The 26553-nt window shown below is 42.7% G+C and overlaps 4 protein-coding genes across 7 annotated transcripts; 1 reads left to right on the plus strand and 3 right to left on the minus strand.

The window, feature by feature from the left end:
* The first annotated feature begins 291 nt into the window (after positions 1 to 291).
* On the plus strand, positions 292 to 8893 carry LOC122616035 (epsin-1). Of its 4 annotated transcripts, XM_043791275.1 has the most exons (9): positions 292 to 735; positions 4971 to 5059; positions 5124 to 5782; positions 5844 to 6522; positions 6633 to 6723; positions 6785 to 7056; positions 7116 to 7217; positions 7460 to 8011; positions 8544 to 8893. In XM_043791275.1, the coding sequence occupies exons 2-9, from the start codon at positions 4991 to 4993 to the stop codon at positions 8601 to 8603; spliced, it is 2484 nt and encodes an 827-aa protein (XP_043647210.1). In that variant the 5' UTR covers positions 292 to 735; positions 4971 to 4990; the 3' UTR covers positions 8604 to 8893. The 4 variants fall into 4 exon arrangements, with proteins under 4 accessions (XP_043647210.1, XP_043647211.1, XP_043647214.1 ...); XM_043791276.1 differs by lacking the exon at positions 292 to 735 and having other exon boundaries at positions 7580 to 8011; XM_043791279.1 differs by lacking the exons at positions 292 to 735; positions 7460 to 8011 and adding an exon at positions 8282 to 8340.
* Positions 8894 to 10753: 1860 nt separating this feature from the next.
* Positions 10754 to 11530, minus strand: LOC122617553 (trypsin beta). The gene has a single exon (XM_043793459.1). The coding sequence runs from the start codon at positions 11528 to 11530 to the stop codon at positions 10754 to 10756; it is 777 nt and encodes a 258-aa protein (XP_043649394.1).
* A 421-nt stretch (positions 11531 to 11951) lies between these two features.
* On the minus strand, positions 11952 to 12851 carry LOC122617661 (trypsin-3). Its single transcript, XM_043793590.1, has one exon. It carries the CDS (start codon positions 12849 to 12851, stop codon positions 11952 to 11954), a length of 900 nt encoding a protein of 299 aa, XP_043649525.1.
* A 438-nt stretch (positions 12852 to 13289) lies between these two features.
* LOC122616666 (trypsin alpha-3) lies at positions 13290 to 14201 on the minus strand. The gene has a single exon (XM_043792202.1). The coding sequence runs from the start codon at positions 14199 to 14201 to the stop codon at positions 13290 to 13292; it is 912 nt and encodes a 303-aa protein (XP_043648137.1).
* Positions 14202 to 26553: the final 12352 nt, after the last annotated feature.

Consider the following 26553-nt stretch of genomic DNA (forward strand, 5'->3'; position numbering starts at 1 on the left):
AATTATTATTTAAATTATTATCTAAAACATTCATCAATGAAAATATTGAAAGAAAAAGGGAAGATAACGATGTTATTTGTTGGTTGACGTTAGTAAATAGATATTCTGTTTCAATTTTACGAGATACAAATGAATAATAACAAATCAATATTAATAAATACGCAGAATAACTGTTGTCATATAATTACTAGTATTTTTAAAATACTAATATTCGAAACTGATAAGAATCAATAGGTTGATGAGTATATCGACATCGCATTATTGCGAAAGTATCGAGTGCCCATCAATTCTGGTCCCATCACTAGTGCAAAGCGAAAAGCAGAGAAAGAAATAATAATTCGTGTTTTGTGTGCAGAGTGCAAAGGGTAAATAAGTTGCAATATCATCGCAATAGCCGTCGAGAGCCCCAAATACCCGATAAAGTGCCAGGATTTTTGGATATCCATATCGTGCGCGCAGCTCCACTGTTTTCCACCTTTGTTGACGTCGCATTGTCGTCATCGTCATCTTGTGACCGTGTCTATTCGAGTCCGAAAAAAGAAAGAAAAGAAAGTCGTAAAATATAGAAAAGAAAACTAGTTGGGGAGGAGGAGTCGCACACACAGAAACACACATACACAGCCTAGCGGAGCCCCCACACGCACACACACGGCAAACACACACAAACACACACGAACATCCAAAGGCGAACTGCAGTGAAGCAACAAAAACAACAATAACACAGAAACATTGCAGGTGAGCGATAGAGTAAGTGGAAGGGGGTCACAAACATATTTCTCTCTCTCTTTTTCTTTGGGGCTTCTTTTTCTTAAATAATAATTTCCGTAATTATAAATCCCCCTTGTCTAAATGTAATTCCCCGCTAACCGTATTTCACTCTGCTTATTGATAGCGCTTCTTTGGTTTTTGTATTTTTTTTTGTATAATTTGATAACTGCCGTTAGCCGGTCGAGTGATTAGTCATAGTGGATTCGGGGTTGCCAGGGGCGTGGGTGGAAACAGGTTTATGTATGCGAGGGGGGCGTATGAGTAATGAATGAAGTTTCGCACATTCGTGTGCCCCCCAATCAGTGCGTCCGTGTGCGTGTGTGTGTGCGAGTAGTTTGAGTGTCACAAATGAAATCTAATCGCATTTCTGGCTCGTTATCACACGCACACAGCCATAGAAAGCACCCATGCAACCATTTATACATATCTATTATATACAAATGATACCTAATGTACGCCCGCATTTACAACATCTGCATCAACATTGGAAAATGCAACAGTGTTAGCGGCTGGGGGGCCGAGGGGGATTGAGGAGGGGCCCGGCGATCGTACCGCACAGTGGGCAGCATCAACCAGCGCACAGTGACCTTCGTCGGCAGCGACTAGCCCTTTCCACCTGTTTGGGGTGCTAACAAAACAAAAAAACATCTCAAGAGCTCAGATAACCGTAAAGCAAAAGCAAACATTTCATTTGCGAAAGTAACGTAGATATCTTCAGACTGTGAAAATTCCACGAATACCAGATAAGCAGATGTTTAACAGCGACTTTTTATTTTTATTATATTTATTTCTTGAACATATGTATCTATTACATTACACATAGTTTCCGTCAACTAAAGAGTCTTTTAGTAATATTTGTCAGTAGTTAATAAAAATCCGACGCTATTGAATATGGCAATATATCAAATATATCAATTCCAAACTGTATTACATTCTTTAATCTCAAAATTGTAAGAGAATTTAGTTTATTTTAAAATGGAAAATCTGCCCTGCTGTTTAATAAGATACAAAAGTATATAGGAATACCTAAAAGAGAACAATCTTTTGAGGGGTTACTGACAGGCTTTCATCAATATATTTCACCTTAGCGGAAACATGCTAAACGTCTGACAATAATGCACGGCAAATAGCCTCGTGAATGTGGAATATTTTGCTCGCATTTAATTGCTTTTGGATATAACGAGTGATCGCAGAGTGATCAGTAGCACCGCGCATATCAATCGGCGAACACCTCACACGCAGTAGCTCCCCATTTTGATTTCAGTTTGGTGTTTGGAGCATTTGTGGCGTTTGGGAAGCTTTTGCTGCCTCCAGCTACGTTCATTGAACCGCCGCCGTCAAGGCTCGCAGCCTTTGGAACAAAGTGATTCGCAACTCGTTCGCCATTCTGTTTGTTTTGATACCCACACAAGCGTAGCTGTATTATTTTGGCAATAAAACGGCGACGTTCCGTCGAAAGTCAAGTGCACCGAAACACAAAGAAAGCTTCGTCGTTGCTCTGTCTGCTGTCTGGCATTCAATTTGCTCAAGTTCAGGCCACCGTCACCACCAAAAAAAACAGACCACCATCCACACCGCACCACCCACTTTTTCTTGACTCTTGCACTTCATTTGCGTAGTTTTTTTTCCCTTCTTACTGCGCGACATTTAATTAAATTATTTCGCCTTCTACAGGCGAAATGAAAACAAACAAACGAGGCAGACAAACGGCCCTTATTCACAGTGAATCGCTACTACGATCGGTCAATGAATTTCACTGCCCATTTACGAGTATTCCCCTCCCATATATTCACTTGATTTCTGGCATAACTCGAATACCTGCGAAACGGGTTTATCTGTGAGATACAGTTTTGAGGCAACACTGCCGGCTCTTCTCGATATGTGTCAAGTGCGTTGTTTACACGAAAAATAAACAGAAATAAATATAGACTCGTCGGACCGCATAAAGAACGGTGCTTATATCAGAAACTAAACGATTCTCCAGCTATAAACTGGTTAATAGTCGCCACTTAATTTGCAGCAGTGTTTTTGAGATTTTCCCTGGGTTAGCTGGGGTTAATTGCTATCTTAACTGCTGAAAGAGCTTTATTGAAATATCATTGTCCAGGCTCATTGTGTTGTATAAACTGATTTCTTCATCTATAAGTAATAAAATTATTATTAAATATTTCTATATATATAACTAATCAAAATATGATAACTCGAAACAAGAAAGTGGTGTGTTTTGGTTTTTTTTGGTCTTATCGATAACCTAATAAAACACGGTATTCGCTTATCAAGAATATGTTTGCCTTTTGTGTTAATGGCTCGTTTATATTATTTTTAATAAATTTAACAACATCATAAAGTGTGTAAAATGACTGTGACGATATTCGTTTTAATCTACTTTTTCCCAAACAAAGTCGTAAAATACGTCGTCTCACTATACTTTGTACATATGCACGTAGTTATCTTATACCTAATCAGCTTCAATTCGCAACTGCGGCTTATTTGTGTACGTATGTTTTTCGTTATGGTCGAGTACCACATTACTATAAATTCTTCTCGAATAGCTTTCGCTACTTTTGCAACTGAATCGATAACAATTTGATTAGCCGGTGTGCACTTTTCGCTTTTAAAAATAGATGGAACGGCGCAAAGAAGGCGGTTGAAAATCAATTCATTTGCTATAAATTCTCGCTGTGGTTGTGGGACGCCCTGTAATGCATAATGCAGTTTGGTCTGAACATTTGCATATCCAGACATTTGTCTGTCCACTTTTTGATTCCATAGCCGTGCCTATTTGCACTTTTGCGGCTTCTTGTTTCAGTCTGCCATGGGTTAAGTTCAAGCAGATGATCTAAATGCAGAGGGTTTACAAGTTAAATGAAATAGTTTTATGATATTCGAGGAGTTTGCTTAAACGATAAGATTCCTGCAATATTTTAATCAGTTTTTCATAACATTACTGACAGAATGCTAAATACAATACATTTTGTACATATCTAAATTGTATATATTGTTATGCTTAAATTTCAATTGATTTTAACCATTTTCGGTGGCAATAAATTGTCTATTCATTGCTCATTCAGTTTGTATAAAATGATATTCATTTATTTCTGTGCTGTGTATTTCCTAGTCGACTAGGAAATGTCAAGGGGGATACTCTTTGCCATGTTTTGTTTTAATTTTTTTTTGCCATGCTTTTCCTTTCCGTTTGCTTTTTGTTTGCCCGCAAATTGAATTATTTCTTGTAGAGGCTTTCTGACTGGGTGTATCTAGTATTGTAAAGTCTGGTGCGGTTTTTAAAGCAGCGCTTTAAGATCTCAGGGTTTCGTATCTCAATTTTTGTTTCAACATTTGCTTTCACTCTTTTTGTTTGGTGCACTTGAGTTTGGCGATTACTTAATCTATTAATTTGTGTGTGTCTGCACTATTGCAAAAACAGCCACAACCGACATTTGACTATATATAAATATGTATATCCGTATGTGTACTCTTTTTCTACGTATTTTGATTGTATTTATCTTGTATCTCATATATAGCTTGCTTTGGAGCACTTAAACAGCAATAAACATAAACCAAAACGAATTTAAATACAAAAAGAGCAAAAGAATCTATAGCTTATTCAAGCAAAAGTCCAAAGTTTTTGTATAGAAAATAAAAAGCCAAGTCAAACGCAAAAACAAACGAAAAGTAAGTCTCAATGTTAATACATCTCATATAACTTCAATTTCTTTTCCACAAAAAAAAAAAAACTCCACAAATAAATGGGACATATTGAACATATCTGATCCGATTCAATTTGAAACTTAAGTTTCAACTCTCACCACACCGAGCAGCAACACAGAGCAGCAAACTCACCAGAAACAGATCACGTAACACCTTCCACATACGTTCCACACCCACTGGAACCGATTCGTCTTCACCGTTTCTGTTTGTTTTTGTTCAGATTTTGTAGTCCGAAACATACTTAACACTTTAGATTCGGAAACATTTCAAAACCTTTGCAGAAACTGTCAAAAAAAAAAAACGCAAAATCCCAAATTTACCACACGCCGATTCGCATTAACATCAAAGCGGAACTCTTCGATAGCAAAACTAAACCTAATAACAAATAAACCTTTCCACAACCCAACTGATAAACCCCCTATCCCACCAAACGGTTGGATCGAGAAGATATAGCCATGTTAACACCCCTTTCCATCCTTCTTGTCACACAGTGAGAAAGCAAAAGGACGATATGCAGGTCAATGTCGCTGGTCTGCGCAGAAACATCAAGAACCTTGCGCACAACTACTCCGATGCCCAGGTGAGTGATCTCTATGATCCAAAAACCAATTCAGCTATTTAAAACAAACATTTCATATCCATAGGTCAAAGTGCGCGAGGCTACCTCGAATGACCCCTGGGGTCCGTCGGCCGCCATCATGGGCGAGATAGCGGACCTCACCCAAAATGTGGTTGCCTTTTCGGAAATCATGCAGATGATCTGGAAGCGTCTGAATGACCACGGCAAGAACTGGCGCCATGTGTACAAGGCACTCATTTTGCTGGAGTATCTGATTAAGACCGGATCAGAAAAGGTGGCCCAGCAGTGCAAGGAGAACATCTTTGCCATTCAAACCCTGAGAGAGTTTGTGTACTTCGAGGAGGGCAAGGATCAGGGCACCCATGTTCGTGAGAAGGCCAAGCAGCTGGTCACTCTCCTCAAGGATGACGAGCGACTAAAGAACGAGCGTGCGAAGGCGATGAAGGCCAAGGAGAGATTCGCTCAGCACCCGAGTGGATTCGGCAGCGATGGTTATATCGATGGACCATCACAACGAGACCTGCCGCCAGGCTGGCAGGAGGAGCCACCCAAATCGGTTTCCGAGCTCGAAATGGTTCGTCCCCAGACGGCCGGCGAGGAGGAGCTGCAGCTCCAGCTGGCAATGGCCATGTCACGAGAGGAAGCGGAGCAGGAGGAGGCCAAGCGGCGCAGTGATGATGTGCGTCTGCAACTTGCGCTCAGCCAGAGTGAGCAGGATTTCAAGTGAGTGGAAATTGTGAAATAAAATTCTTCCGACAACTAATAAAATTCTGATATCTATCAGGGATCCAAACGGACGACCTATTCCTGCGCCCAAGAAGGAGGAACAACAGAGCCATTTATTAGATCTGCTGGATATTTCTCTAGGCGCTACAAGCATCTCGAGTCCGCCGCTGGGCGCTGCAGGCGGCGCCCCCGCGGCTGTAGTCGATCCCTGGGCCACGCCTGGTCCGCGAGCTCCCAGCCAGTTGTCCGATCCCTGGTCAGGTACATCCTCGCCCCAAGTGGATCCCTGGAATCCCTCCGCTGCCCCGCGAACCATCATGGGTGCCGGAGTGCCGATGAGTTCGGCGCCATTGGGTGCAGGAGCTGGAAACGATGTCTGGGGAGCTCGCACTCAATCGCCATCGGTGGCCTCGGGCTCATCCAACGAGGGTTGGCTGCAGACCAATGGCAATGCCAACCAAAATGGACGTGGAGCCACTCCGGCCGGTGCTCCTGCTGAAGGCTGGCTGATAAAATCAACAGCTGCCGGAGCTTTAGGAGCTGCGCCCGTTAACCATGCGGCCAATAATGGTAGCTCATCTTCGGATCCATGGCTAGCAGAGTCAGCAGCACCCGCGGCTGGAGGAGCAGCAGCAGCAGCCAGCTTGGCAGATCCCTGGGCAGCAGGAGCAGCACCTCAAACGGGTGCGGGGGCACTAGATGATCCCTGGAAAGCCCTGGGAACAGGCGCCATAAAGGTAAGCGGTGTTATAATCTTTAATTTGATTATACAAGTTACATTTTTTTAGAATGTTTATTTCAGTTTATATTTGTTGGGGTAATGACTAAAAAGACTTGTCAATTTCAGAAACAATCACCCGAGTTTGATGAGTTCGACTTGATTACCAACCGGAACAAGAGTGAGCACAGCAATTCCAACGCCTCCAACAACAACAATGGTAAGGCACTGGTATTAAGGCAACCTTATTTTCAAGCTTATCATCGTTAAACCATTTCCAGCCTCTCTGCTCGACGACATGGATCCGCTATCGGCAAACTACGGAAATGGAGCTATAAGCAGCAGTATGCATCCGTCGACGGGCGCCACGGCAAAGAAACCTATAAAGGATGCCCATTCATTCCTCGGCGAGAACTCTGCGCTTGTTAACCTGGACAATCTGATCAAACCGATTGCGCCACAAACGCAAACGGGTAATCAGCCGACGTACAATCCCTTCAGCGACAACGTAGTGCCACCCAAAACGAATCTATTCCAGCAACAGCAGCCAGCCGTGAGTTGAATTTTGGATTCGATTTAAATAGATATAGATATATAGATTTATACTTCTAGGTACCGTCCATCAATCAGCTGAAACAACAGGCCCCGTTTTCAGTCAGCATGAACCAAGATCCCTGGGCACCTGTAATGGGTGGCGTTAGTGCGACTTCACAGGTGAGTTGCCCGAATTTGGAGAATTGTGTGCGTCTGCGGTGTTAGGGAAACTCGGCGTTCTTTTTACTTATATTTTAATTATTTTAATTGAGGTTTTGCTCTCTGACGACTTATCGATATTTCTGTTTACTTTTTGAATCTATCTTATCATTTCACGTCTGCATTTTGTTTCCTCTTACTATCGTTTGTCCTTCTGTCATTTCGTTTTGAGCAATTGCTGCATGTAAAACCCGATATCCCAGCCAAAACTTCCGCCTCCCGTACGTCCCACTAGCCTCAATTTGGGGCCCTCGTCTGTGGGTGAATTTCAGCTGTTGAGTGCGTTTAGTAATCCCATCATTCCCTCCGCCAACATCCCCCAGCCACAGGCCAATTCGCAGGTCTACAATTATGCGTATCAAAGCAGCAGCAGCACCAATATCCTTGGTAATAGCAATATCCCGAGCAATATGAATAGCTCCACCAGCAACAGCACCATACACAGCTTTTACGCAAGTCCGAGTCCGGGTGTCGATGGCATTCGCAACATGGATATATTCACCGAACGTCCGTATTTTAATAGTCCAACAGCACCTGTTGATGATAGCTATATGTACAACAGCAAGGATAATAACAATATCAACAGCAACTATGGTACTCCCAGACTTTATTCAAGTTATGCTGCCAGCTATAGCAGCGCCCTATCCGAATCACTAGCCGAAACCCCTGGAGTTAGCGTTGCTCCCATGGGTTTTGTGGCCGATCCTGTCATGAGTTTTGGCCCCTCAACCTCGTCGGCCAACTGCAAGCTGGAAGTGAGTTTGCTGCCGCTAAAGTGGTCGCTGCTGCCATTTCCACACTACTACCTTTGCCAGAAATTGTTGTTTTTTGTTTAGCTTGCATTTTACATTTGATTTTATTTATTTCGTTGATTTAGTTTTCTTTTATGTTTGTATGAGTACTTAGAGCTGCTGATTGGGGAGTGCAGCACAGGGTTTCCCATGCTGCTTCCCGGAAAACACATACTCATCCTAACCAGAAGCTCTGCTAAATCACAGTTGATCCATAATATTTTCTAATTGTAGCCATCAATGGAAGCTTGGACGCTTAAATAAAACATACAATAAGCAATAAATGCAAATGGGTAAAATGTTTTTCGAATGTGCATGTTCTGCTAATTAACTCGTAGAATTACCTCTCATAACTAAAACTATTAAACCAATAATGTAAACTCTGTAGTTGGCTCAAATAACATACAACTCTGCATGTCGTTCGCTTATTTTTAGTAACGTAGCTTACGCGTACTAAAATATTGGAATCAAACTAATGAGACATCGAATTTTGCAGCAAAATAACAACATGCCGTGGATCAAACCGGAAGCAGCTACAAATCCGTTTTTGTCGTAAATTGACGCCGATCAGTCAACAACAATGTAAGCAGGAGCAGCAGCGGGATCATCAATTAAGGGAAAGTCAACTAATAAAGGCCTGACTGGTGTATAAGAAGCTGTCCAATAGCGTTAGCAACAATAGTAGCAGAAGCAACCAACTTTAGCTCTACATAACTGCAGAGAGGGAAATATGAATTAATTAATAAATTATGTGTAAGGAAGTATTATTAAAGTGTAAAATATGTGATGTATGTGAGAGAGAAAGCCAAGATCCAGCGAAATAGAAATTGAGGAGTTAAATAGAAACAGCAACGACACCCAGCCAAGATGAGTAGAGAAGTTTTGCGCAGGAAGCATACAATTAAACTGAACTTGAGTCTAACACATTTGCAATAACTAAATCTGTAAACCAAACCATATAGAATCGCAAGGCATCCCCGACGCCGTTTAGCTGACTATGAAATTACTCTCCCTACGATTCACACTCTAAATTTAATGATTTTAAAGCTCATGGGATTATGTGCCCCCCCTTAAGTTGAGTGGTTGTTGGGGAACCTTCACTGTCAGTCTTCAAGTACTTCCTTAGTTGATCACTTACTGTTAATTAATTTCTATCCTTGTTGGGGAAGAACCAAGTAGGCAGTTGGTAAAAGGAGATACGATCGAGTCCAGAACTAATGATGCAAAATGAAATTTAAAAAATTGTTATATAGCTTTAAAGAATGCATTGGTAAAAAGAACATGTGCAGAGCCATGTTCAACAAATTAAATGTGCTTGTAATTGTAAATTTTTTACGTTAATTTTTGTAAAATTTATTGTGCGCGCATGCTGCAGAAACCAAATACAATTATTAATGGCTTTTGGCTATCGATTTTTAAACACATTTTTACGATTTTTTCAAGTTGACAGTTGATTTGTTTGTGCATTCGCTTTTGGTCCACCTTCAAGTCACCAATGCATACGCGAGTTTGCTGTTGAACATTTTTATAGCAATTAGTTTAAAATTTACAAAAACCTTTGAACACATATACAAAGAACAAGATTACAAGAGCAAATCGAAAACTAAAACAAAGCAAAAACAAAAACAAAACAAAATGATGGTATACATTTAGGCTAGAATACGTAACGAATTGTATAAGCGTAACTTAATGATAAACAAAATATACATATATATATATATAAAAGAAAGCCGATTCGGTGTGAAATTATGCTTAAGAGATTTACATGCCTGACTAGCAAGCGTATACACCCCCACAACGCTGATAACCTTTTATATATATGAACACACACACACCCAAAAATCACATATACACTTGCATAACTGCAAATTTTAAGCATATTTTCATATTATTAAAATTTTATTTTAACTAAAAAAAAGGAAGCGAAGAAAATCCATGTAAAAGTCAGACCACTTTTGATGCTCCCATTGCACAACTAAGCGGGTGGCGACTGAGTGTGCCAATGCCCGGGGGCCTCCACTTGACAGCCAGCGCCAGCATTCAACACTTTGTTGGGGCATCACACTCATGTCGGATACACCGGGCCACGGCACAGGCATAGGCACAGACAATCCCAATACCAATCCGCATCCGAATCACCACCAAACCCGATCCCGATCCCAGCAGCAACGGCAGCACGATTATGTTAATTTCGGGGGCCGCCAGAGTGCAGCATTAACGGAGCACGCCCACCGCATATGGCAGTGATATTTTGGCCAGCTGGGATTGGGATTGGAATGGGGATCGAGATGGGGATGGGGGTGGGCATGGGGATATGGATATGGAATCGGGATGGGGCTGGATATGGATATGGATTGCTGGATGTTGTGGCTGTTGCGCAAGTGGCCAGCTAGCTGGCAGGCTGGTTTCGGTTTTGATATTTGACATGCGCCAGGGGCCATCAGGAAACTTCGTTTAAATGAAATCAAAATGCACAAATACATAATTTACACAAATTTGCCGTCGAGCGGCGGTACGAGTTTATCGCCTTGGTTGGGCACGAGAAAGAGCGGCTTCTCAGATGGCTGGGAAAACGCTGGCGGATTGTATAATGCATCGGGTATTCCAGGAGCGATGAGCATTCAGCAGATCCAGGAAGAACTGACTTCCGAGCACAGACTGGTACAATGAGAAAGAAATAAATAATAACCAACAATCTTGTATTGTTTAATTTTTGTGTGTCAGATTTATTTTGCTATCACTTTCCAGGACGTTGAAGATCCAGGTTACATAGTTGGCTAGTCTAGTGTAGACCCCTGGAAAATGTGGGTCAGCACAACCATGCGCAAAAGATACGATTCCAAAGCTACTGCCCCGGTGAACCAAGGGAGCCCCTGAGTCTCCGTAGCAGTGATCTCGTCCAGCTGCCGCTGCACACACCATATCATCCGTAATGGGACGATGCAGATGGGAGTACAGTCGCTGGCAACGTCTCTGATCAATAACCTCCACCATGGTGCCACGTAGTCTGGGTTCCGATTCACTGTCAGTGGCATCTGGAGTGCCCCAACCGGCCACCAAGAGGGTTCTTGGAAGTATATTAAGACCCGGAAGAGGCAGCTTCACCACCTGGATATTTTCTCCCAAAGTGAAGGATTTACCTATCTTCAACAAGGCGATGTCGTTCTCTAGAGTCCGTAGATTAAAATCCGGATGGAGGACAACACTCACTATGTCTCTTTTCTGACCACCCTCATCAGTGAAAGTAGATCCTGCGCGAACGGAGTAGCTACCTGGATAGTGGACACAATGTCCAGCCGTGACCAGCCACTGAGATGTAATCAATGCCGAACTGCAACTGTAGTTGCCGTGCACCATGATCGAAGCTAGCCATGGTGTAAGATGAATGGGCAGCTCCACTCCACCCACGATCCGTTCATGGGGCGATAAAGACCAGGTTTTATGGCCACAAGTGAGCAGTAAAATCAACGCCAACATTTTCATCATCCGTACAAAAACAAATGGTCCGTAAAGCACCAATAATGGCCGATAACTGAAAGTCGACTTTTTGACCCCTGGGCGCGAACTCTATGCTAGCTGGGAATCAAGAATGCTAATGACCTCCAGGCTTGGCATGCGACCTACTGTTTTTGGCATGAATATTAACTGGCGCTATAAATACATACCATATTCTTTCTCTCGCGGCCACAACAACGTAATCTTAAGCATGGATTTTTTTTTGAACGAGATTCCATTTCGTTATTAACAGTTTTTTTTAATGTATTCCTTTGTTATAATTTATTCTTAAAATATTGAAGTTATTATTCAAGTAATCTCACAAGAGCTTCAGATCAAATTGTAATAAGCTTAATCTTTAAAGAAACTGATGGACTCTTTGCTTGACTGTTTCTGCATAAATCAGAATTTAATATTTCTTTGCGACCTTTTTGATCCAGCGAGTATATTGAAACACATTGACATACACTCCCGGATATTTGGCATTTGCACAACCGATTCCGAATGATGTTACTCCGTAGAGCACGCCATCGTGGACCAGTGGACCTCCGGAGTCTCCGGAGCAAGTGTCTCGGTTCTTTCGCTTGGCGCAGATCATTTGCTTGTAGATCTTGATCCCGGTGCCCCGATAATCCTGCTGGCACTTGGCTCGATTCACCCTGCAGACGATAACACCCCGCAGATATCGCTGGGCATTCTGGGCGTTGGCTGAGGTCAGACCCCATCCGCTGGCCAGGTAACATTTGGGAAATCGCGTGGTGCTCGTGGAGGGCAGCTTCGCCTTCTGGACACACCGACCGAGTTTTAGTGGAGTCTTCAGCTTCATCATGCACAAGTCATTCTTCATGGTGTATTCACTGTAGTTCGGATGGCAGACAGTTTTCTGAACCTGTACAAGCTGACCACCTCTTCTCTGCTGCGTTGATCCCGCTCGCACTGTATAGCTTCCAGGATTGCCAATTTTGCAATGCTGGGCAGTTAGAATCCATCGCCGATTGAGGATAACACACCCACAGAGGAAGTAACTATTGTAGTGAAGAGCACACTGGTATGGGGCTCTGGTGCACTTGATCTTCTTGCCGTTCACAATTCGAGTTGGCAGGTAGTCCTGTGCATCCAAAGCATTTATGGCGGGGTTAGTGGATATATTTCCAGGCAAAAAAGGCTGGGGCCCAATTTGGGGCTCTTTATAAAGCAGATAGTGGGTGCCATTGTCTACATAGTAGCCACTCCAATTGTTGGGTTGACCACCTGCCACCATGATCCACAGATACGCAATGAAAACTATTCCCGATAAGCTCGCAATCATCCTAAAACACGCTTCTATAACCGATCCGAGCAACGGTCGCCTCTCGACTGAACCATCTTTGAGCAATGGCTCACCTTTTGACCTCTTAGTTCTCGGTTCTTTATTCTTTTTATATTTTATATCTGCTGACCATTTATCTTTAGCTCCGTTGAAGTAGGCTAAGCTAATTAGCGGATTCTGGGCAAAAAATTAACCCGCAGCGCTTAGTTCGAATTTGAAATGCTGTCAAATTGTTTATTCTAAATCAAACATTTTAATTTAGTTACATATGTGCTTATAGGATTCCGAAGATTGATATTAGGCAGCCATGAAAAGTGTTGGGAACTTAATTTAATTGCTAACAATTTTACTTTTATTACTAATTACTTTTCTGCACTCAAAATGAGGTTGAGCCCAAAAAACATAATACAGTTTTATTCTGTTTTAAACATTTTTATATTAATGATTGTGAATGACCTTTTTAATCCAAGGAACGTATCGTTTCACGTTGACGTAAACACCGGGATAGTTTTTGTTGGCGCAACCAACGCCCCAGGACACTACTCCGTAAAGGACGCCGCTGCTGGTCAACGGACCACCAGAATCGCCGGAACAGCTATCCTTGCTCTTTCGACTGGCGCAGATCATATCCTTGTATATTTGGAGTCCGGCTTTTTTGTACATTTTCTTGCACTTTGACCGTTTTACATAGTCGAGTTGCACACGACGCAGATAGCGTTGGACATTTTGGGCACTAGCCGAGGTGAGACCCCATCCGCTGACTACGAATTTTTTGGGAAATGTCGTAGTTTTGGGGGAGGGTAGTTTCACGGGCCTAACACATTTGCCAAAGTAGACCGGTGATCTCAGTTTCATCATGGCCAGGTCGTGTTGCATGGTGTAGTCATCATATGACCCCAACGCCACGATCGTTCTCACATGGCGCAGCTGACCACCGCGTCGCTGTTCATCCGATCCCACTCGCACAGTGTACTTTCCTGGTGGTCCAAAGAAGCAGTGGTGGGCAGTGAGGACCCAAATATTATTGATGATCACACACCCACAAACGAAATATCCTTCGTAGTGCAGGGATCCCTGGAAGGGAGCTTCTGTGCACGGAATCCTTTTGCCATTGACGATTCTAGTTGGAAAATTTTCCCGGGCTTCCAAGGCGTTGATGAACGGATTCGAGGATATATTTCCAAAGTTGGGTGTTGGTGCGATATCCTGAGGCTTTCCGTACAGCAAATAATGAGTTCCATTGTCCTTGTAGTATCCTGACCACGAAGGATCCCTTTCGCGTCCTTCACTTCCATATCCGAGCAGTAGTAGTGCCGCACATATGACTAGTTCTAGTGACCTCTGATACATTTTGATAACCGCTCGAGTCGAAGAACGCGAATTGAGTGACAGGAACTTATTCTATCGAGCTACCTTACGACCTCTTGATAACCGATGTGGATCTTCATTAATGGTGTTCACATTCCCTCTAAAAACCAGTTTTTCGTTTTGCCATTTTTTTTTAAATTTGTAAAATAGGTCAAATTTTAAATTTGCAATTTGTAATCCTTGAACTCGGTTTGGTGTAGTGGAGAATCTTCAAATGAAGTCATCCGAATGAATGCCAAATTAAAAATGTATTTCAGGTTTCTTTTTTGGGTTCTTTGTTTATTTAAAATTATAAAATATTCAATTTGTACAACAAACTGAAGAAATTATACATTTTATTGTAATTTCAAATTTGTATATTTAGGAGTCAGATTAAATAATCTTTTTATTCGCTGAAGCGATTTGTCAAGAAAGTGAAATGAAGGTGGTCTTTGACTTCTTCTTTATTTATTGCTGCTAGTGGTAATAACCCCTTTTCACTTCTGCATTTTTTGTGGCAGGTTTCCGCTGCCCATTTTTGGTAGGGCGCCGCTTCCGCATGACTTCGGTTCGACTCAGACTCCAACTCAGGAGCAGACAAAACAATAAAACTATTAATTTAAGTACGTTTGGCGCAGTTTAATTATGTGCGAAATCACAGGGGTAACAATGGATGTGGACACGGCCGGGCAGGAATAATTAGGCAGGCGCACTCGCACAAAAGTGAAAGGAGCACTTGGACTTGGAGCACGAGGTCCAGGTTTAGGCCATAATGGTGCCGCCGATAATTATGTAAGCAGGCAGCAGAAATTCATTAGCTCGGCGCCTATGCAAATTTCTTTTTGCCCCGCTCCTTAAATTGCATTTACGCGGGAGCTGCCAGCTGCCAGATATCCGATAACGTTGGCATTTCATTCGTTTCTTGCCGAGATTACTCGCTTATCGCTAACTGGAATGCCACTTTTTTATTTTCGCGCGGGTAAGGAGCGGGAGGAGCTTCAATGTCTACGGCCATGTGGGCCAGCAATAATATCCGCACTGTTTCGTGTGGCGAAAAGCGTGAAGAATCGCAATTTGTATGGTTTAATTAAAAAATCTGTCAAATGCCAGTTTGTGCGCTCATTAATGGGTCTCTGAGGCACGGCCCCCAAACAGCGAAATCATGCTTGACATAGCATGAACCCGGGTTCCAATAGACCATGCCGTTCCACATCGCGATATTATGCTCGATATGTGCGGCTCACGTTGATGTCTGGCGGCAGATGCTGAAACTGCCTGCCTGCCTGCCTGCCGCCTGCCTTTCTGCCTGCACCTTTGACAAAACGGCAAACAAAAGACTGAGACAACGAACCTGGTTATTACGAGCCTGTCGCGGCGGCTCTTGCTCTTGCTCTTGCATAATAGGAACTTTTTGGCCAAATTGATTTTTAATTATGGCTTTGCCAAACAATATGTTGAAATACCAAACTGTCAGAACAGACAGCCCGTTCTGGGAAGGTTGCACCTTTGAGAACTCCAGATTTTAAAATGCGGCGCTGAACAAGCTGCTGAAGCTCTAATGGATTTTTGAGTATTTTGGAAACTAAATTTAAACTGGAGGCAATACTTTTCCAACTAAATATTACTTATGTTTTATCCTATAATGTATATAAGGGTTATAATTTCAGGATATCGAAGAAAAAAATGAAATTCCAAAACTTCATGAGGTCATCCAGCCGACAAATTCGTAGTAAAAGAAATAAAGAGATCTCGTTATGATCTCCTGGATTACCCGCAATTCGGTGGCAGCAATTAAGCCATTACAGTGCTCTCTGCAGACAACTTTCATTTTCTGGCATAATTGAAACATAATTTTTGTAGTGTAAAATCGCACCGGCCGGCACTCGAACACGCCAAGAAAATTTCACCCATTTCGCACGTTTCATGTCGATCCGAGCCGTTAGTTAATCATTTGATGGCATTGCGCAGCCTTTTTGTCAAGTCAGCACGCGAGTCGCACCCGACCAGTCGCCAGATATCGGCAATTATCACCGGAGCCATCAGCTGCCGATAGTGATAGCAAGCTCGAAGTGCCCCAGACTCCACACTCCAAGCTCCATGCCATTTGGATCTGGCCAGACGCACCCAGTACCTCCGCCTCACCCCCCACAGACCCTCCTGTCCTGGCCGGGATCCGCCCATCACTTGGAAGAATTGTGACATTTGGGCACAACAAATCATAGCAGGCAAGATCATTAGATTGCACAGCTAGAAAGTTATGGGTTTTTACTATAAATAACTGATAATAAGTGGGATTATGTTGAGTAGTGCTTTATAAGCTTTTTAAAGGACCTTAAAAAATAACATATTATTAACAAGTACAACAAAATGTTAACTACCTTCACACACTTAGGTTTGAACTTGGCTTAGAAACTAACAACCTAATCAGTTTATCTAACTATTTTAAATAGGTAAACTTGACCTATGTATATCCAGACTCCGTTAGACTCAGATTTTCGTTAGTGATCTAGATTTTTTTCCGAGTGTCGCCGTCTGCCTCGTTTTGTATGTCAATGGGTGTATAAAAATCGAAAGTTTCACACTTGTCAATTAAGTGTACCGAGTGGTGGCTCTTGTTGTTGCCGTCTCCACACTTCATCATGCGACTGGGGCGGCACTGCAACGCGGTGTTGGAATTGGTGGAGCTGCAGTTGAAAAGCGGCTGTCAATGAAAATGAAATTTTATTGAGATTTTTACCGAAACCCCCTGCTACTCTTCGAAATTAATTAGAAAAGTGCCTGCATTTGTATCGCCGGCCGTGTGTGTTTGGGTAGCTTAATTGCTTTGACGTCTCGTGCGTGGTGTGCGTGTGCGAGTGTGCGAGTGTGTGAGTGTGTGTGTGTGGTGGTTATATAAGTCGTAAAATACTTAAGCCATAATAATCACCAATTGGAAACGACTATCACTTTTACCATCGATCGACCGAATGCACAACGAACGACTGCTCCATCGCATGAAGCTAACAAGCGAAAATCGCTGACTCTTCTAAGCGATTCTGGTGTGGGGGGCAGCAGTGAAAGTGACCGCTCCTCGGGAGCGGGTGACAATGTAGCAACCGGGCAGACCGTTTTCCTTATGCACTTACGCAATCAATCTCATCCGTCAGCGGGCATGATCGGCAACTCCTCGATCTGCTCCCGCTGCTCATTAAACGCACATAATTGTTATATCGATGGCTGGGGCACCTACCGCCGAATGCGCCGACCGGTTGCATTCAATGGCCAAATTTGGTTAAATAATGCACCACCACTGGCCACTGGCCACTGGCCACTTTTACCGCACCGAAAAAAAGAGCGCAACGAAAGCGAAAGTTCTTTTGTCTTGCGTTTAACCCGAAAACGAACGAGAAAAAAGGCTCCTTCGATTCGATTCTTATCGCCCCGCTTTTTACGCTGCACTCCGCTGCCAGATCGGCAGATTTATGCACTTTTCATTTCACTTACCAGCCAACAAGCACTGCAACAAGCTGCGCTGCAAAACAACCTCGACTACATGAAACGATGCCGAGGAGCCGGCAACTTTCTTCGGCACTCCATCCAAATTATTATGCGCATATGGGGGCGCCAACATTGGGACACCGGGACACCCGATTCATCGCTCCAGAGGAGCCTCCTCGCCCGATTCTTTAAACTGCCACTTGCACTTGACCGAGCACATGCCGCAGGACAGGGGCGGTCGGAATTGGCAAGAAGGTCCACGCGGACCACATATGATACGGATGCACAGTGAGCTGATCGTGGTTAAGTGCATTTTTTGTAGGGTATATTTCTCAGAATAATACTGACTAGAAAAATATCTTCGAGGAATCATGCTATCAGGATCATGCTACCAGTATTATGCTTTAAAGGCTCTAACTTCTTGATTGTGCCAAGTCAACCTGCAATCATAGAGGTTGTCCCACAAGCCTTTTTAATGTGTATCTGAGTGAAAAATGTATCGAAAGGGATATTATGGTCAAATATTCATATATAGTCGTATACATATAATTATCGGCAAGTTACCAGAAATCTAAAGTTACTGTGCTTTATTAATTGGCGACCACTGTACCCGGGCCACCCAGAATGTGCGACAAACTGGGCCCCAATTAAGTTTGCAGCATTTTAATCGAATCGATGCGTTTTCGGGCATTAAGTTTTGAGTTTTTCAGTTCACAGGTTGGGTTAATTTGTGAAAGTTTTGTGTAAACAAAGCCCCAAAACCCCCGGAGGGTCTCGATTTGCAGTTGGTCAGTTGGTCGGTTGGATCGGCCATAAATTTAATCAGGCGTGGCCACTGCCAGAGATCGAGATCGGCCAAAAGGTGTACGGAGCGATGGGCAGACGATGTCCATATATTTTCCCATCCCCCCATCCCGCCATCGTTTCGGTTGCTTTCGGTTGACATTGGCTTAAAATATTTGGAGTAAAACTGATTTAATTGACGTTGACGTTGCGTAATCTCCAGGCATTGGCCATGGCCCTGCCAATTGGCCGCCGCATCCTGTCATTCCAGGGCGATAACAGCGGCAATCAACTGGACAATAATGTGGCATAATTGGCCAGCCCAGGTCGGATTTAAACTGGGCCCGAACGGCTGGGCTTAAACTGGGTTAGTGGCGCCGGCGCCAAATCCCAGAAACTTGAAGCGGCATCGGGGCAAAAAACCAAAACAAAGCACGGCCCAGGGAAAAAGTGCAGAAAATGGAGCCAGATCGAGCGACCAGTTCGTGTCATGTGATTTTTATCGTTAATAGGAAACAACTGCAGCAGCAGCCAAAGCCAAATCCAAATCCAAAGAGACAAGTACAAAGCCAAGCGCCGCCGATTGTTGCAGCTTGGCTAGTCTACATCGAACTGCGACTGGCAGAGCAACAAATGTTGCATTGACATGAAAAGGGTTTTTATTCAATTGCTGGCAACATGCTACGCCGCACATAAAAAGAAATATAAAATACAAATAAAAATGTTGGCGCTGCGAGTCAGTCTTATATTTTTATAATGAGTGATAAAAGTATATAAACCAAATAAAATGTATAGTATTCCTCAGAAACCTTAAAGATATATATGAAAAGGAGGTTCGGGCCACCAAAATTGTGCAAAAATACACATATTGTCTTAAAAATAATTTAAGTTTTACTATTGCGTTTTGTAATGTAAACTTTACAAATTATATGCACAAATAAATTACCATTTTTCCCTGTGTTCCCAAAGAAAAGTGGGCAATGCTAATCGGGCTGTTGTTATTGTTGTCTCGCAACTTTCATAATAAAATCAACAACGCAATCAAATCACAAGCCTTGGAATACATATACAACGTGAGCAAAACAAATTATGCAAAATGTTTTAGGCACGAAGCACCCACCATTCCCAGTTGCAATTGCAATCCGTTTAAGGCTCGGAACACCTCCACGGGAACCCCTCCTCCGGATCACTGATCACTGATCACTTGCAAGTCAGTCAGTGAGCCAGCGGATGAAGGCAGAGCCAGGTCAGTACTCTCACATTCACATCCATCCGAGTGACGGACAAGGTCTTCGCCATTTCCACTTCCATATGGAGCTCTACTCTCTCTTTCCAGAGAAATTGAAAGTTCTCTTCGGGGAATCCTTGAATGGAAATACCATTTTGCATTGCTGATACTGCCACAAGATCAACTACGGAATTGCCTTTTGTTTAATACACAGTTTGCAAGCCTAACTAGTAATGTAATATGTTAGTAATCTATATTATTGTAATTGATGTAATGTAATGTATCTAGACTTTAAACTTGTAGCTGGAGGTAATTCCCAGAGTGCATACCATTAACCAATTTAAAGTTACTGAGACGTTTTACTGAGCGACTTAACCACCTTTCTTCACCTTTATGGCCAACTTTCAGCACCTTGACGTTTCCCTATCCCGATTGATTATGACAGGTAATAAATGGACACCTGAAACGGTGACAGTCGGTCACTCAGTCAGTTGGCGGACTTTCGTTTTCGGTTTTCCAACGGCGCTAAAGTTGATGTTGACAAAATGCATCGGATTCTGCGATGTTCACATACGAGAGAGAGAGCCAGGGAAATTAATTATAATTGGCCGCGGTAAATATGCAGAGATGCGAAATGCAAATGCGAGATGTGAGATGCAAACTCGTTGGCAATCAGCAAAATCAATCATCAGGTGAGCAATTGACGGGCGGCAGCTAAATCAGAAAATGGGCAATAGAGTTATCAATTTTGGTGGAAAGCATGTGGCATTTCGGGGGTGAAGAGTGAAAAGCGGTGGCAGGTGGGCAGTTTGTGGGGCAGCCTTGGTTTAGTTTGTGTTTCACTTTTACTACCTTCCCCCCGCAATGGCCCCCCTAAAAACAAAAATAAAACTGAAATTGTCTGCCGGTTTTGTATTAATTGCCGCGCTTAGTGCGTAAAATTTCATTTTATAGCACAAGGCATTAAGACGCTGCGCGCAAAGTAAATAAAGTTGTAGTTGTAGCAGAAAGCGTGTAAAATAATAACCGTTGGCTCCCAACAGCAGAAACAACAACTTGAACAACCCAAGGTGAAGTGTCGCCCGGCCTTGTCCCCCCAACCTCCTGCCACTCCCCCCTTTGGGCCGCCCCAACTGCTGTCATTTTTATGGCCCCCAACTTGTTGCACTTTCGTTGTTTATTCACCAGACATTTAATCAGGTGCGGCCCACTGCACATCATTTCGTTTTATGTTGTTAAAGTGTGACCGAAAAGCTGAGCTGCTTTGAAAGTGTTTAAAAGTTGTTTACAAAAAGTGTTATTGTTACCAGAAAGCCCAAAATGTATTTTTATAGTACTACAGTTCCGATTCTAATCATTGGCGTATAAGGAAGATTAATTTAAAATAACATGAATTTAATGCGAATGTACCAGGAAAATGAGTAGTAGTTTACAGATTTATAGCTCAAATTTCGAAGTGTTAAAAGATAATGGAATATGTTTGGGTTCACCTACTTTAGATGTACGGCACCAATTTACCATGTAATATTAATTGGATTTATGATAGAAAGGCTCGCTACTTAAAGGCAACTCCCTAAACAGCTTAAGCACTCGATTAGCTAATAGCTGAAAGTCAATAGCACCCATAATTTGATTAATTTATTTATAAATTACACTTAACTTGTTGAACTGCAGGCACCTTGGTCACACTGCAGTGGCGATTGCAATTAACACTCTGCATATGCATTCACATTTCGATGTTGGTGCTGATGATGTTGCAACCGCAACACTTACCACTTACCACTTAACTCGGACCTCGGACCTCAGTCCCCGTACCTTTTACTTCTCATACATGTACATCCAGTGGCAGTAAGACCCAGACCCAAAACCCAGACATCCATGCCAAGTGCAGCGGCCACTCGAGTTGCTCTTGAAGTGCATCTGATGCACTGTGGGGATGGGAGATGGGGAACGGGGAAGGGGGGGCGCATTCAAATCTTCCGCATGTCAAGGTCAATTAGCATTTGGTGGGGGCTTTCAGCTCCGATCTTCGATCTGCGGTGCTGTGCGTGATAAAAATGTCAAAAGGTTTTCATTGGCATTTTGATGTGGTTATTGCCGTTTAGCGGCTTAGGCACTCGGCTTAGCCATCGATAAGTGTTGCCATCAGTTCGAGTTCACTTCACACAAATGTATACCTCCACCTATAACCCATGAGCACACTACTAAATAAAAGGTGGGGGCGTTTGGGGCCGTGTCATTGAACCGCTCGATGGGTAGAAAGTGACCGCTGCTCGGCCGCTATCCTTGGTGATCTATCTTAGTGGCCAAAATAACATACCTACAACAGCAGAAAAGTTTTCACTCCTTTCGCTTTCATTGCAATTACCAAATACGATTCTTATTTTCAATTTCAATATGACGACGACGACAGGCACGACAACGATGGCACAGTGGTTTTAACTGGGTTAATTTGAAGGTCAGCTGTTAGATTTTTTTGTGTCTATTTGAATATTCTACATAATTATCCAATTTTTAAACTTAAACAAGAAAAAACAATCGAGATGCCTTAAAAACCCTTTAAATTTCTTTGTGAATTAAATTAATGAAAGAATATTTTCAGCCTTTCACAAACTAGCAATATTTTTGGAAAGCCAAATACTATCCTGGCAAATCCCTGGCAAGTCCTTTGCCCCACTGTGCCCGATCCACGAAGGGGAAAAAAGTGACCGCGACAACGCAGTTTCGCACCAAATTTGGAGCCAGGAGCTCCAGCCATCCGATGCGATGCCAGGCTGTTGGCCATGGCAATAACAATAACGGCGGAGCAGCTCGATGATCGCTCCAGTGGCTAAAATCCAGCTCCAACTCCAGCTTCAGCTCCAGCTCCAGCAACAGCTCCAGAGCTCGTGGCCACGATCGCTGCTCCTGCTGATGATGTTGGCGATGTTGTGTTGCCGGGGCCTATTACCATTTGGCTTAGTCAAATCGTTTGTTATGTTTTTATCTTGATGTCCAGTCACCTTGATTTGTTGTAGAAAATGCAATTTTTGGCATGCTCGTTGGTCTGTCGCCCCGTCTATCGGCTACCGTTGCAACAAAAAAGTCCGGGGATCCGCGGCTCCCAGACGATTCATCCATTCATCCATCCATCCATCGATGCGTAGGGTGAATCGCTTTCCCAGACGCGCCGATCGCCGATGTTGTGGGTGACGGACTGCCAATGAAAGTGAAATTTGCTTTCGACTGCTTTAGAATTGAAGTTGAGCGAAAACTTGACGTTTATGCATCGGCATCAATAAATTTATGGGTCTGCCTCTAAGCTGGAGTTCAATGCACTGTTTTCGCCATCGCCGTTCAGTTGATACACATAACAAAGTTTATGCATAAATTTACAACGAGTATTTCCCAAAAATGTTTTTCTTTTACTGCAAAATAATTGTATAACCAATATGGGAAAGGAAGATAACGAACACTTTGAAAAGCTATTAAATATTAACTTTCGAGGCTATTTTTCTTGTAAAAAAAAACAGGAGCTTATATAAAGAACTTATTTTTCTATATCAAAAAAAAACTATAGGTTATTTACTCAATAACAAATTGTTTTCTCCCTGCCCAATAAGATCGAGAGCGTCTGGTTTTACTCAGGGGACGATGTCAAAGGTCAGCGCATGTTTTTAGGGGGTGGGCTGGGTTGGCTGGGATGGCTGGTTGAATCTAGAAAAATGCCACATGAAATCGGTGGGGCACAAAGACAATGGGCAGACGTCGATGTCGCCAGCTTGTTAGGCTGAGCCCAAACAACTTGAAACAAACAAACCAAAATGCCGCAGTTAAAAAAAAAGCAAACAAACAAATAACAGGCAGCAAACAAACAATAACAAAAAAGCAAGAAATCGCTTGGTTAGTAAACAGAAGCCAATTTACCCTCACAGGCTAAAGGAAAGTTGGAGTGCATCTGATATAGATTCATGCGAGTAGATTGAAAGATTTATATCATGGAAAAAATATCGAAACGCTTATATTTCTACCTGTTAAGTCTTAATATGGGAAAAATATAAGTGTTCAGATATTGAATATTTCTAATATATATGTAACAAGTCAACAATTAATCAAAATCAATATTTTATTTTACGCCTGGTGAAAATCATTTAATTTTATGCTATAACAAACTAAAGCCCGTCAATAAACGGTTTATACCCTTGTGGCAGAGGTATGCAAACAAATGCAAATCCAGGACTGTCTGATCATTTGTTGTTGCCTTTTTGGTGGCTGCGCTCTGTTGTCATTATTTATTTATGCCGAAAACGTTTCATTTTCATTTTCATTTGGCTTTGGCCAAAGGGAGTCATCGTTGTTGGCGTTGTTGCTGTTGCTGTATTTATTTCTTTTGCTTTTGCTGTTGGTCTGAAACCTGAAAACTGGGTTACTGGCGCCTGTTTCGGGCTACAAGATCGTGTCATGCGATTTCTATCTTTGTGTGACTACGAAAGCGACAACCGCAACGTTGTCGAACCCTGAAGAAGAAAAACCCCGTCGAATCGAAACAGAAAACAGCCGAATCCAATTGACGACGGAGAATGAGAGCTGTGTGCTTGCATCGTTCATTTGGGTAGTTCATTTTGGGACTGCAACTTGCAAGTTAACTGGGTACTGCAACTGCAACTGCAACTGCGACCGTTTCGAAAACAAAAGTAAAGTGTTTGCGCCTGCGGCGTGGGCAGGGAACTGCCATCGAAATGGGACATATAGCAAGCCGATCTCTGACTCACAAGCGCCAGTCCTCGAGGCGGTAGCTCCAGATTTGAACCTCGAGCCTTGGGAGTGGGTCATTCAAATCCATTACAGAGGGTTTCCCCCCGCTTTATTCGGGGTGTCGCGCATATGAATAGGGCTTTAAGTGTTCTTTCATATTTTTATAGGCAGTGGGAGAAAAATGTAGTATTTCTATGATGAGAAAAAAGGGCTTGAAAGTCAACAATAAGAAATCCAAAGCGAACACTTATCTTATCGAATACTTAAGCCCAAAATATTTATTAAGTTAGGGTGGGACAGATTAATAGATACGATTTTCTATACATTTTTAGTTCACATACGTCGTACGTATAAGGAAAGATTAAGTTCTTTACTAATTTATTCAAATTTGAGGCAATTCTCTCAGTGCATCTGGCGATGTGTTTGTTGGAGTCCTCAGCATTCGCCCAACAAAGTAGTCACGAATTAGCGCAGTTCACATGGAAATGCAACTGGGGGATGTGGGGGCATTGAATAGGGTAGGGCTAGACACACACATGTCTTAGAATATGCAGTGGCAGTACCAGCTGTTGACACACTCACACACTCGAAAGGCTTGCATTCTGTTGCAACAGCGGCTGCAGTTCGTTGCCTAAGTCTTTTGTTTGGCTGACGCATGAGCGAATGAATTCGAGTGGCTGAGTGTCCAAGCTGATTTATGCGCCTGACCGCTTCACAGTCGCACCACCTACGCACTCGCATTTCTATTTCTATTTCCCTATTAGTATTTCCAACACCCCGAGAGCCCAGTTATCAACTGATAAGTAGCTTATGTAATGGCCCACGAAAATGGGTTAAAAGTCGCTCTGACAGTTTAATTTGACACTTTTTGGAACCTCCGTCCCCATCCCCATCTCTGTCTTGGTTTTCGTTTTCGGTTGTGATTTTCGCCTCACTCTCACTCTTTCCTGCTGTCTCCGCTTTTGTTGGAGAGCACGGATGACAGAGTGCTATTTGTTTTGGTATTTTCTTTCATATTTGCTTAACAAGATTGTGTGTATTGAATTGTCATTTCTTTTGACAATTTAATTTGGATTATGCGGAGGCTACTGAACACCAGCTCGTTGCAGCAGGGAGTGCAAGTCGGTTAAAAGGCAGAGGTGAAACAGATTGGGTCACCGACTGGACAGGGATTGCATAAAGCGAATGAAACAATAACATCTGTGTTTCATTGTCTTCTTGATTTTTAATAACCTTTTTCCTAACGATAAAATTGTTTATTTAATAATATAATTAAAGAGTTTAAAGTTGTGTTTTCTTTTAAATCAATTTAAATGATAACTTATGTTCTTTAAATATGTGGGTAAGTAATGAACGAATGTGAGCATCTTTGCTCAGTTTTTGCAATTATTTTGTTTTTTGGGTGAGTGGCACAGGGATCTGCTATTTGAGTTTGGCTTGTAGCCCGGGCACGTTTTGGGCCAACTGGCCGACCGGCAGAAACAAAAGAAAAGGCTCTGGCGAAACGCATTGAAGAAGTCACCAGCAGCGGGCAGCTGAGGCTTCGAAAAGCCGAGAGCCAAAGATTATTAATGGCCGGCCTCCTCCTGCATTTCCGTCTTGACCCAGGTTATGCAAAATGTTGGCAAAAGGCCAAACGAAAGCGGCCGAAAAGTAGAAATGTTTGCCTAACAAATGATTGCTATTTGCAGCCAGCAGCAAGTGCGTTGCCGCATTAACTGAAATGGAAATGAAAAGGAAAGACATTAATTGAAAATCCCAAAAAAATCCAAAAATGCGCATGCGCACAGAGCACTGTTAACTCAGTGGACGCTGTTAAAACTGGTCGAAAAATGTATGTTAAAACTGGTCAAAACGAAACTGTAGCAGGAAGCTCTGTTAGGGCATTGTCTTCGTTGATTTCTTAGATTTTATCGCCGCCTGTTGCATAAACTTATTGATTTGCCACGCTTGTTGCTGCCGCCTGAACATATAAACAAATCAGCTGCTGCTTGCCCCAAACAACAATTGCATAAATCAATTTCACACAGAAAATTGGTTGTTTTTTTCAGGTGTTTTTTTGTTTTTAGTTTTTCGGTTTTTGCCAGCCTACGGTGCGTATGAATGGCACATGTAAATTTGATTAAAAGCACG

This window comes from Drosophila teissieri, chromosome 3L, assembly GCF_016746235.2.
Source record: "Drosophila teissieri strain GT53w chromosome 3L, Prin_Dtei_1.1, whole genome shotgun sequence".
In the NCBI taxonomy this organism is placed as follows: domain Eukaryota; kingdom Metazoa; phylum Arthropoda; class Insecta; order Diptera; family Drosophilidae; genus Drosophila; species Drosophila teissieri.